The 14018-nt window shown below is 38.9% G+C and overlaps 2 protein-coding genes across 2 annotated transcripts; both read left to right on the top strand.

Annotated features, from left to right (window-relative positions):
- Positions 1-521: 521 nt before the first annotated feature.
- On the top strand, positions 522-5655 carry LOC140573515 (deoxyribonuclease-1-like). The gene is made up of 9 exons (XM_072692915.1): positions 522-639; positions 1659-1797; positions 1883-1971; positions 2052-2138; positions 2252-2367; positions 4294-4406; positions 4500-4654; positions 5342-5435; positions 5520-5655. Exons 2-9 carry the CDS (start codon positions 1660-1662, stop codon positions 5565-5567), a joined length of 840 nt encoding a protein of 279 aa, XP_072549016.1. The 5' UTR covers positions 522-639; position 1659; the 3' UTR covers positions 5568-5655.
- A 550-nt stretch (positions 5656-6205) lies between these two features.
- Positions 6206-14018, top strand: LOC140573517 (deoxyribonuclease-1-like). The gene is made up of 9 exons (XM_072692918.1): positions 6206-7435; positions 8782-8921; positions 9007-9095; positions 9176-9268; positions 9418-9533; positions 12137-12249; positions 12343-12497; positions 13728-13815; positions 13900-14018. The coding sequence occupies exons 3-7, from the start codon at positions 9079-9081 to the stop codon at positions 12412-12414; spliced, it is 411 nt and encodes a 136-aa protein (XP_072549019.1). The 5' UTR covers positions 6206-7435; positions 8782-8921; positions 9007-9078; the 3' UTR covers positions 12415-12497; positions 13728-13815; positions 13900-14018.

Raw genomic sequence — 14018 nt, 5'->3', positions numbered from 1 at the left:
CCACTATTTTACCATCATCAGCATAACAACCCAGAAGACATAGGTAGGCTTACTGGTTGTTCTGGAAAGCATAGCAAATGGCTAGATTTGCATTGCAGATCCTATCAGATCCTGGTTCCTATCACCACCACTGTAAAGAAACTGTAGCCTGTATGATCCTTCACAAGAAACCCACTCTCCATTCCACACCAGACCCACTCTGAGTGAGATTGTCCACATCTCAACCGTTTAACCATGCGGACGAATTTTAAAAACATGGTGAAATTCCCCTTTAAAGAACTAGTCTTAGGGCAAGTCCAGGAAAATACCACAGTATCTCCCAGTTCGTCCTTAGTTCTCTTACATGCTAAGAACTGTAAAATGCAGCTTTTCACCTAATGTTTGTCTAATCTTCTGCACACACACACACACACGGACACACACACACGGACACGGACACACACACCTCCCTTTGAAATAACAGCTGCAGTGGTGCGTTACATTCCCACAGAATTTGTAAATAAAAACTCCCCAGAAAATGTGATCCTGCTTTAGAGCAGGGGCTAACGGGGCCAGTACTGAAAGAGCCTTCCTGTGGGTTCGCTGGCCATTCTGGACCACAGTCACAGTCTGTCTAGACGAAGCGGAACTCAATAGCAGGTACTTCTCTTATGTCCTTATAGACTTAGAGAACCTCGGAAATTGTGTTTTTGTGATTACATATATAAATATATGAACACTCATATTTATTTATTCATTTATTTATATTTCTATATATGTTTTCTCTCTCCATATAGTATTTCATATACCTACCACCATTATAGCATCATCAGCGTAACATGTAACCTAGGCGACATGGGTAGTATTTTGGTATACTATGTGATGTGTGTGTGTATATATATATATATATATATATATATATATATATATGAAAATAAAAAATAAATAGGTATATATATATATCTAACACCATTATAGCATCACAGCAACTTATACATATACAACACAGAATACACAGGTAGTACACTTTAGTATAATATATATATATATATATATATATATATATATATATATATATATATATATATATATAAATAATTGTGTTGTGACACTGGCTGACATGGTGCTGGGAGTGTGTTAGTATGTATTGCGATGGTATAGTGTCCACTCACTGTCCACTCTTTTTGACACTCCTACCAAGCTGGTCCACTCTGTAGATGTAAAGTCAGAGACTGCACAGTTTCTGTCGGTCATCCTCTGGTCCTGTTTTTAGTCCGGCAGTGATGCTGAGGTGTTTAAACACTCCAGCAGCACTGCTGTATCTGATCCACACATACCAGCAGCACAACACACACTACTTACACTCTCACCACCACCATGTCAGTATTTCTGTAGTGCTGAGAATGACCGACCAACCAGTCAAACACTACCTGCTCTGTGGTGGTCAGTCCTGTGGGGTCCTGATCATTGGAGAACAGGGTGAAAGGAACCAGTGGAGACAGTCTGGAATTACTGAATTACACAGTGCTGCTATATGGGAGGTGGAGCTGATATGATGGACAGAGTTCATTACAAACCAGGGGTGGTCATAATGTTCTGATATGACTGATTATTTAATCAAATTACAGAGATCTGAATACGTCTTGTGTGAATGCACATATCTCCACCTATGCAAATAGGATGAAGACTGCAGTCATTATCGGACTGTTCTTACTCTGTGTGCATCTGACCAGCTCCTTACTGATCGGGGCATTTAACGTCCAGACGTTTGGCAACAAAAAAGCGTCCAATGCCACGCTGCTCGACATAATCAGTACAGTGAGTGAAACATCAGTGTTCCTCATACATACAAACACCCACGATCTGCTGTTCCCACTCAAGCCTGTTGTGTGTGCTTTGGTAGGTGGTGCATCGGTATGACATCGTACTCATCCAGGAGGTACGAGACAATGACCTTTCCGCAACTAACCGACTGATGCAGCAGGTCAACATGTGAGTGACTGTGAGTAAACCACACTTATGGACAGTCGAACCTCAGAGAGCCTTTAACACTCCCATCTCCTCACGCTCAGGGGTTCCTCTCCATACACCTACCAGCATATCGTGAGTGAACCACTGGGCAGGACCACCTACAAAGAGAGATATCTGTTTATCTACAGGTATCCATTCATTTTCCATCTGTGTGCTTTTATTATTATTGTTATTATTTAGTTATTTATTAAGCAAAAATTGTAAGGACGTCAGGGTGAGTGTCTGTGTTTCTGCTCATTAGACAGGAGACAGTGTCAGTGGTAAAGAACTTCACCTATGATGACGGGTGTGAACCATGTGGGACAGATACGTTCATACGAGAGCCATTTGTGGTGATGTTCTCTTCCAAATACTCAGGTTGTTAATACTGTTACTGATAGATCACTACTAGTAATACTGCTATTACTAATACAACAACTACTGCTACTGCTATTACTACTAATAATACTACAACTACTGCTACTATTACTATTACTAGTACTACTCCAACTAATGCTACATCTAATAATGCTACAACTACAACTACTGCTACTGTTACTAGTACTATAACTACTAATACTACTACCACTACTGCTACTACTATTACAACTATTACAACTACTACCACTACTATTACCACTACTCTTACTACTATTACAACTACTACTACTGCTACTACTATTACTACTAATAATAATACTATCACAACTGTTACTACTATTACTAATAGTATTACAACTAATGCTGCAACTAATAATGCTACAACTACTACTACTGTTACTAGTACTATAACTACTGGTACAACTACTAATACTACTACCACTACTGCAACTACTACTGTTACTAGTACTACAACTACTACTGATACAACTACTACCACTACTGCTACTACTATTACCACTACTGCTACTACTATTACTATAAATATACTACTATTACTAATACAAAAACTACTGTTACTACTATTACTATTATAACTACTACAACTCATGCTACAACCACTACTGTTACTACTATTCCTAATACTACAATCACTACTGTTACTACCAATACTGTTACAAATACTACTACAACTAATGCTACATCTAATAATGCTACAACTATTGCTACTACTGTTACTACTATTACTAATAATAATACTACTACCACTACTGTTACTACTATTACAAAAACTACTAAAACTAATGCTACATCTAATAATGCTGCAACTACAACTACTACTGTTACAACTACTAATACTATTACCACTACTGTTACTACTATTACAAAAACTACTACCACTGCTACTACTACTATTACTACTAATACTACTACTACTACTAATACAATAACTACTGTTACTACTATTACTATTACAACTACTACAACTAATGCTACAACCACTACTGTTACTACTATTCCTAATACTACAATCACTACTGTTACTACCAATACTGTTACAATTACTACTGTTATATTAATATTACAACCACTACTACCAATACTGTTACGTCTACTACTTCTACTATTAGAACTACTACCAATAATTACAACTGCAACTATTACTAATATTATTACTACAAATAATACTCTCACAACAATTGATATCTGTTGAGATTGACTAACTACTCATACTACTACCAATACTATTACTACTACTACTACTACTACTTCCTAATAATAATAATAATAGTAATTATAATAATGGATTTTAAACAAAGATTGCTTATGATTGATTATGTCTATGATCCATGTTTAATTATATATACTTATGTTTGGGATTCTAAATAATATTCAGTATTTTTATAGTACCAAACAGTATTAAGGACAAAACATACCATATTAAGTTTAAGAATTAGAAGTCATAGACAGGAGCGCATCTGTTGCTGCTGTGTTTAAACACTCCAGCAGCACTGCTGCGTCTGATCCACTTGTACCAGCAGCACAACACACACTACTAACACACTCACCACCACCATGTGAGTATTTCTGCAGTGCTGAGAATGACCGACCCACCAGCAAAAGTACTAGCTGTTCAATGGTGGTCAGTCCAGTGGGGTCTTGATCATTAAAGATCAGGGTGAAAGGAGGCTGATAACAGAGTCTGCAGAGAAACAGATGGATACAGTCTGGAATTACTGAACTACACAGTGCTGCTATATGGGAAGTAGAGCTAATATAGTCACCAACCAGCATGATGTCATTTAAATAATGCTAATCGTTAGCATGACTGTTATTCTTATTATTATTATCATTATTATTATTATCTTAATAAACAGACAATGAAGGGATTACACTTTCCATGCCTGTATTCCTTTCCTCCAGTCGTGCAGAACTTTGTCCTCGTCCCGCAGCACACCTCACCGGACTTTGCGGTGAAGGAGGTGAACGCGCTGCACGATGTGGTGGTCTACACCAGGCAGCACTGGAACACCAATGTAAAATGAATATCATTATTAATTACTATTAATTATGTACTATTATTGGTGGTAAACAAAAACTTTAACCATTCACTTCCAACTATGTTTCAGGACATCTTGCTCCTGGGGGATTTCAACGCAGGCTGTACCTACATCAAAGCCAAGGACTGGCCAAACATTCGACTGTACACGGACAAATCGTACCACTGGTTAATCCCAGACACTGCGGACACTACGGTCACACACACAACCTGCCCCTACGACAGGCAAGCACTGTCCCAACACCAGAGTCCAGAATGGTTGAGTGTACTCTGAAGAAAAGGTGGCCTGCTCGCTCTGATGAAAGGACTGGGAGGCCTAAAGGGCTTCCCTAATGTTGGGTTTTCCCTAATGCCAGCCAACCCTACGCTAACCCACACGGGAGCACGGGGCTGGCTGGAAATAAGTGCATTCATGGTTAATGGTTTGATCTTGTGCCAACCTGCCCAACATGAGGTTGGTTGTGTAAGTATTAAGTAAAAATAATTATTGGCACCCCTTCACTTCTTTTAGAAATTAACCACCTATCCCACGTTTAAAAGGTTGACTATGGGTGCGTCCCAATTGCGTAATAATTACTAATACTAACTATTTTTTTAGCATGAAATATGTAGCTAGTATAGGGAAAGTGTGGTTTGAGTGTGATCTGACCAGAGGGTCAGAACATCTCCAAAACCCGGGCAGGTCTGGGTGCCTACCAAAAGTGGTCCAAGAAAGGACAACCAGTGAACTGGCAACAGGCCCCACTTTTTCCGTCTTGGCGAAAGATACCACAGGACAACCACAGAGGTCTTGTGGAGTTCGTGCCTCAAATGGTCAGAGGGGGATCTACTCACTATGAGGCTGGTGGTGTTAATGCTGTGGCTGATTGGCATATTGGTAATATTGGTGTCTGTTAAAATGTGTTTTTCTAGGATTGTATCCACTGATGACATGATGAGAGGGGTCAATTCTCACACAGCACAAGTCTATGACTTTATGACGGACCTGGGACTAAGCCACAGCTGGGTAAGAAGCTCGCAGTAATGCCTGCCTCTGCAGCTAAGAGACCGTGTGCACGGTGTGTTGACTGCCGTCTTATCTCTCTCCTAGGCCCTGGCTGTCAGCGATCACTTTCCTGTTGAGGTCCAGCTCAAATGACCGGTGCCGAGACTCTGCATGAGCAAAGGCTGCTCAATAAATAAAAATAAATAAATAAATAAATAAACAAAATAAAGCCAAAAAAAGCTCTATACACACAACCGAATGGAAAAAGTTTGGGCACCCTTAGTCAAAGTTTCTCTTACTGTGGATAGTTCTGAAAAGGCAGAAAGGTCCACATTTTAAGCAGGAGCTTCATTTTGGTTGCGCACACATTGAGTTTGAAAGAGAAAAGGTTTGAAAAACTGCAAAAGTTTTGCCACCCCAAGACATTTAAGTTCTCGTACGTACGACATAATAACTTCCTGACCGGTGGTGGTCCAGTGCAGAAAGTTATCTGGGAGAACTGCATCACTGTTAAAAGTTTAAGGTCCTTGAGGAACATTTTGGTGGTTCTTGCATTTAAAACTGTGGAGGAACCTCTTAAGGAACCATTTTGTGGAGGAACCAACACAAATTGCAAAGGCACTTTACACCACCAAAAGCCACAGCAGAGAAAGTTATTACATATGAAATGGCTCTGAAAATGGTGGGATGCCTGAGACACTTTTACGATAGATTTGAAAAGATTATTATTATTATTATTATTATTATTTTTTATCTTTCAGACATAGGTAGGCTTACTGGTTGTTCTAGAAAGCATAGCAAATGGCTAGATTTGCATTGCAGATCCTATCAGATCCTGGTTTCTATCACCACCACTGTAAAGAAACTGTAGCCTGTATGATCCTTCACAAGAAACCCACTCTCCATTCCACACCAGACCCACTCTGAGTGAGATTGTCCACATCTCAACCGTTTAACCATGCGGACGAATTTTAAAAACATGGTGAAATTCCCCTTTAAAGAACTAGTCTTATGGCAAGTCCAGGAAAATACCACAGTATCTCCCAGTTCGTCCTTAGTTCTCTTACATGCTAAGAACTGTAAAATGCAGCTTTTCACCTAAAGTTTGTCTAATCTTCTGCACACACACACACACGGACAACGGACACACACACACACACACGGACACGGACACACACACCTCCCTTTGAAATAACAGCTGCAGTGGTGCGTTACATTCCCACAGAATTTGTAAATAAAAACTCCCCAGAAAATGGGGAAAAAGGGGGTTACAGGGCCAGTGCTGAAAAGCCTTCCTATGGGTTCGCTGGCCTTTCACAGTCACAGTCTGTCTAGACGAAGCGGAACTCAATAGCAGGTACTTCTCTTATGTCCTTATGTCCATTATATCATCATCATCATAAACTTAACATATAACCCAGACGACATGGGTAGTATTTTAGTATAATATGTGGTGTGTGTGTGTGTGTGTGTGTGTGTGTGTGTGCGTGCGTGTGTATACAGACAAAATTGTTGGTACCGCTCTGTTAATAAAAGAAAAACCCACAAAGGTCACAGAAATAACTGGAATCTGACAAAAGTAATAATAAATAAAAATTGGAGAACATGGTGAAAGGAACCAGTGGAGACAGTCTGGAATTACTGAACTACACAGTGCTGCTGTATGGGAGGTGGAGCTGATATGATGGACAGAGTTCATTACAAACCAGGGGTGGTCATAATGTTCTGATATGACTGATTATTTAATCAAATTACAGGGATCTGAATACGTCTTGTGAATGCACATATCTCCACCTATGCAAATAGGATGAAGACTGCAATCATTACTGGGCTGTTCTTGCTCTGTGTGCATCGGGCCAGCTCTGCGAGTAAACCACACTTATGGACAGTCGGACCTCAGAGAGCCTTTAACACTCCCATCTCCTCACGCTCAGGGGTTCCTCTCCATACACCTACCAGCATATCGTGAGTGAACCACTGGGCAGGACCACCTACAAAGAGAGATATCTGTTTATCTACAGGTACCCATTCATTTGCTATCTGTGTGCTTTAATTAATAATGTTATTATTTAGTTATTTATTAAGCAAAAATTGTTTATTCATTTAACTAAATAATTGAAGCCCTGAATGAATAATAAGGGTGACAGGGTAAGTCAGGGTAAGTCTCATTAGGCAGGAGACAGTGTCAGTGGTAAAGCACTTCACCTATGATGATGGGTGTGAACCATGTGGGACAAATACATTCATACGAGAGCCATTTGTGGTGATGTTCTTTTCCAAATCTACTACTGCTACTACTATTACAACTATTACAACAACTACTACTACTACTGCTACTACTATTACAACTATTACAACTATTACAACTACTACTACTACTACTACTACTGCTACTACTATTACTACTAAAAATACTACTACCACAACTGTCACTATAACTACTACTAGTACTGTTACAACTACTAATACTACTACTATTACAACTAATACTACAATCACTACTGTTACTACTAATGCTGTTACAAATACTACTGTTAAATTAATATTACGACCACCACTACCAATACTGTTACTTCTACTACTTCTATTATTATAACTACTACTACCACTACTATTACAACTGCAACTATTACTAATGTTATTACTGCAAATAATACTTTCACAACCATTGAAATCTGTTGATATTGATATAATTACTCATACTACTACCAAAACATTTACTACTACTACTTCCTTTTAATAATAATAACCATAATTTATATAATATAATTATAATTATATAATTTATTATATAATTATAATTATAAATTGTAACAATGCATTTTAAACAATGATTTCTTATGACTGATTTTATCTATGATGGAGGATGTTTAATTATATATATATATATATATATACTGTATACTACTATATATATACTATATATACTGTATCAAGTTTAAGAATTAGAAGACATAGACAGGAGCGCATCTGTTGCTGCTGTGTTTAAACACTCCAGCAGCACTGCTGCGTCTGATCCACTTGTACGAGCAGCACAACACAGATTACTAACACACTCACCACCACCATGTGAGTATTTCTGCAGTGCTGAGAATGATCGTCCCACCAGTCAAACACTACCTGCTCTGTGGTGGTCAGTCCTGTGGGGTCCTGATCATTGGAGAACAGGGTGAAAGGAACCAGTGGAGACAGTCTGGAATTACTGAACTACACAGTGCTGCTATATGGGAGGTGGAGCTGATATGATGGACAGAGTTCATTACAAACCAGGGGTGGTCATAATGTTCTGATATGACTGATTATTTAATCAAATTACAGGGATCTGAATACGTCTTGTGAATGCACATATCTCCACCTATGCAAATAGGATGAAGACTGCAGTCATTATCGGACTGTTCTTGCTCTGTGTGCTATCTGACCAGCTCCTTACTGATCGGGGCATTTAACGTCCAGGCGTTTGGCAACAAAAAAGCGTCCGATGCCACGCTGCTCGAAATAATCAGCATAGTGAGTGAAACATCAGTGTTCCTCATACATACAAACACCCACGATCTGCTGTTCCCACTCAAGCCTGTTGTGTGTGCTTTGGTAGGTGGTGCATCGGTATGACATCATACTCATCCAGGAGGTACGAGACAATGACCTTTCCGCAACTTACCGACTGATGCAGCAGGTCAACAAGTGAGTGACTGTGAGTAAACCACACTTATGGACAGTCGGACCTCAGAGAGCCTTTAACACTCCCATCTCCTTACGCTCAGGGGTTCCTCTCCATACACCTACCAGCATATCGTGAGTGAACCACTGGGCAGGAAAGATTCCACCTACAGAGAGAGATATCTGTTTATCTACAGGTATCCATTCATTTGCCATCTGTGTGCTTTTATTATTAAAGTTATTATTTAGTTATTTATTAAGAAAAAATTGTTTATTTGTTTCAGTAAAATATAAGTGAATGAATGGTAAGGATGTCAGGGTGAGTGTCTGTGTTTCTGCTCATTAGGCAGGAGACAGTGTCAGTGGTAAAGCACTTCACCTATGATGACGGGTGTGAACCATGTGGGACAGATACGTTCATACGAGAGCCATTTGTGGTGATGTTCTCTTCCAAATACTCAGGTTGTTAATACTGTTACTGATAGATCACTACTAGTAATACTGCTATTACTAATACAACAACTACTGCTACTGCTATTACTACTAATAATACTACAACTACTGCTACTATTACTATTACTAGTACTACTCCAACTAATGCTACATCTAATAATGCTACAACTACAACTACTGCTACTGTTACTAGTACTATAACTACTAATACTACTACCACTACTGCTACTACTATTACAACTATTACAACTACTATCACTACTATTACCACTACTCTTACTACTATTACAACTACTACTACTGCTACTACTATTACTACTAATAATAATACTATCACAACTGTTACTACTATTACTAATAGTATTACAACTAATGCTGCAACTAATAATGCTACAACTACTACTACTGTTACTACTACTACCACAACTTTTACTACTATTACTAATGCAACAACTACTGCTACTACTAATAATGCTACAACTACAACTACAACTACTGTTACTAGTACTACAACTACTGCTACTACTAATACTAATACTACTACTACAACAACTACTGCTACTATTACTATTACTAATACTACTACAACTAATGCTACATCTAATAATGCTACAACTACAACGACTACTACTGTTACTAGTACTACAACTACTGCTACTACTAATACTAATACTACTACTACAACAACTACTGCTACTATTACTATTACTAATACTACTACAACTAATGCTACATCTAATAATGCTACAACTACAACGACTACTACTGTTACTAGTACTACAACTACTAATACTATTACCACTACTGTTCCTACTAATACAACTACTAATACTACTGCTACTACTATTACAACTATTACAACTACTACTACTACTACTACTACTGCTACTACTATTACAACTATTACAACTACTACTAATGTTACATCTAATAATGCTACAACTACTGCTACTATTACTATTACTAATACTACTACAACTAATGCTACATCTAATAATGCTACAACTACTGCTACTATTACTATTACTAATACTACTACAACTAATGCTACATCTAATAATGCTACAACTACAACTACTGCTACTGTTACTAGTACTATAACTACTACTGGTACAACCACTACTACTACTATCACTACTGTTCCTACTAATACAACTACTGCTACTACTATTACTACTAATAAAACTACTACTTCTACTATTACAACTGCAACTATTACTAATATTGTACAAATATTTTACTACAAATCACCCACCAGTCAAACACTACCTGTTCTGTAATGATCAGTCCTGTGGGGTCCTGATCATTGGAGAACAGGGTGAAAGGAACCAGTGGAGACAGTCTGGAATTACTGAACTACACAGTGCTGCTGTATGGGAGGTGGAGCTGATATGATGGACAGAGTTCATTACAAACCAGGGGTGGTCATAATGTTCTGATATGACTGATTATTTAATCAAATTACAGAGATCTGAATACGTCTTGTGTGAATGCACATATCTCCACCCATGCAAATAGGATGAAGACTGCAATCATTATCGGACTGTTCTTGCTCTGTGTGCTATCTGACCAGCTCCTCATATCGCTACCAATACTACTATTACTAATAATACTACAACTACTACTACTGTTATTACTACTAACACTACCACTCCTGTTACTACTACTACTTCCTAATAATAATCATCATCATAATAATTATAACAATACATTTTAAACAATTAAATAATTTAAAAAATATATGATTCATCATATCATATGGGATATATCATCAATATTCAGTGTTTTTATAGTTCTAAACAGTACCAAGTTCAAAACATACTGTATCTGTAGGAATACGAATCATAATAACTAAAATTAACTCAATAATACCTCTTTTATTTTTATTTTCACGTTTTCAATTAAATAGCAATGTGTTCGATTCACAATTGTTTGTTTATTATTGTCCACAATCACAACTGCACAAAAGGAATAATAATTCATACTAATTAATCAATAGGAATGCAGATATATGATGATATGATGATAATGGGATGACATCTGCATTGGAAGATATTTGCTTAAAATTGGTAGCAGTCAGATGTTTCGATTTGTTTTGATTTTACTGCATTTGTAACTCATCTGATATAAATGTGGACCCAATGGGACATAATGCAAATCTGACAGTTGGTCAGTTGTTTCAGAGTTGGTAAGGTAATGAATGGACCAATAGAAATGCTCCACAAACAAATTGCATAGGCCCACAATTCCCATATCACTGCAACCCTACTAATCATAACAATACTATTATTATTAATAACAATAATAATAATAATAATAATAATAATAATATATTCCACATTTTATGGTGATTTAATGTGTCTATAGCTACTGCCAGCACAAGCATCTTCCCCTAATGGAAAGGAATAGGTATGCTAATGCTACATGCTAATGTCACTAGCGAGTGATAAAAGTAAGTAGTCACCAACTAGCATGATGTCATTTATATAATGCTAATCGGTGACTATATTAGCATGACTGTTATTCTTATTATTATTATCATTATTATTATTATCTTAATAAACAGACAATGAAGGGATTACACTTTCCGTGCCTGTATTCCTTTCCTTCAGTCGTGCAGAACTTTGTCCTCGTCCCGCAGCACACCTCACCGGACTCTGCAGTGAAGGAGGTGGACGCGCTGCACGATGTGGTGGTCTACATCAGGCATCTCTGGAACACCAATGTAAAATGAATATAATTATTGACTACTATTAATTATGTACTATTATTGGTGGTAAACAATCACTTTTACCATTCACTTCAAACTATGTTTCAGGACATCTTGCTCCTGGGGGATTTGAACGCAGGCTGTACCTACATCAAAGCCAAGGACTGGCCAAACATTTGACTGTACACGGACAAATCGTACCACTGGTTAATCCCAGACACTGCGGACACTACGGTCGCACACATACCCTGCCCCTACGACAGGCAAGCACTGTCCCAACACCACAGTCCAGAATGGTTGAGTGTACTCTGAAGGAAAGGTGGCCTGCTCGCTCTGATGAAAGGACTGGAAGGCCTAAAGCTAGTCTGCTCACTCCTGGCTACACTCACCTCTGCTCTGCTGAGTTGGGTTGCACAGTTGGGTTTTTCCTGATGCCAGCCAACCCTAAGCTAACCCACATGGGAGCACGGGGCTGGCTGGAAATAAGACAACCCAACCAGCAGGAAAGCTGAATGTCAATTCTGGAATGATAGTTAAAAAAGAATGGCAGATAACAATACAAGTGTGGCGTTAATGACTGCTGGAGAACTTACGGTGATGTATGTTGCCATAGCAATGCTTAATCACTTCCTGTTAGTACCAAACAAGGTTAGTTTCAACATTAATGTTTTGTGTAGCGGGGGCTCCGAGGGGTCCAGCGGACTGAGACACTGCCACTGTGACCCGAGGATCACTGGTCTGAATCCTGGGTCATGCTGCTTGCCATCAGCAGCCAGAGCCTGAGAGAACACAATTGGCCTCTGGCAATCTGGGTGGAGGGTGGGGGGAATAGATGGCTCACTTTAACACTACATCAACTCTACATCACTCTGCAAACCTGAGAGACCTGGAGCAGTTGGTAAAGGAGGAGTGGTTCAAAATTCTAGTAGACAGATGTCATTTATGGAAGACAGATGGTTACAGGAAGTGACTGCTTTCAGCTATTGTTTCTAAGGGGTGTTCTACCAAGCTAGGAAGCTGAGGCTGTCAATAATAGCGTCAATCAAGGGGTGGGGTCTACATATTAGACAGGTGAAAGGTCACGCTCTTGGAGGTGATATTTGTGTTAAAAGCAGGAAAAGCTTAAGAATGGGCAAGTTTAAGAATCTGAGACACCGTGACAAGCACCAAATTGGGACAGCTAGATAACTGGAGGGTCAGAACATCTCCAAAACCTGGGCAGGTCTGGGTGTTCCCATTATGCAGTGGTCACTACCTACCAAAAGTGGTCCAAGGAAGGAGTACCAGTGAATCGCCGACAGGCCCTACTTTTACCGTCCTGGCGCCAGACACCACAGGACAACTACGAAGGTCTTGTGGAGTCCATTCCCCAAATGGTCAGATCCATTGTTGCAGCACAAGGGGGATCTACTCAATATGAGGCTGGTGGTGTTAATGCTGTGGCTGATTGGCATATTGGTAATATTGGTGTCTGTTAAAATGTGTTTTTCTAGGATTGTATCCACCGATGACATGATGAGAGGGGTCAATTCTGCACAAGTCTATGACTTTGTGATGGACCTGGGACTAAGCCACAGCTTGGTAAGAAGCTCGCAGTAATACCTGCCTCTGCAGCTAAGAGACCGTGTGCACGATGTGTTGACTGCCATCTTATCTCTCTCCTAGGCCCAGGCTGTCAGCGATCACTTTCCTGTTGAGGTCCAGCTCAAATGACCAGTACTGAGACTCTGAATGAGCAAAGGCAGCTCAATTTAAAAAATGTAATAAAATAAAAGCCAATTAAA

The sequence above is a fragment of the Salminus brasiliensis genome, chromosome 12, assembly GCF_030463535.1.
Source record: "Salminus brasiliensis chromosome 12, fSalBra1.hap2, whole genome shotgun sequence".
Classification (NCBI taxonomy): Eukaryota; Metazoa; Chordata; class Actinopteri; order Characiformes; family Bryconidae; genus Salminus; species Salminus brasiliensis.
The sequence above is the reverse complement of the archived record's forward strand: the minus strand, read 5'-3'. Positions and strand labels throughout refer to the sequence as shown.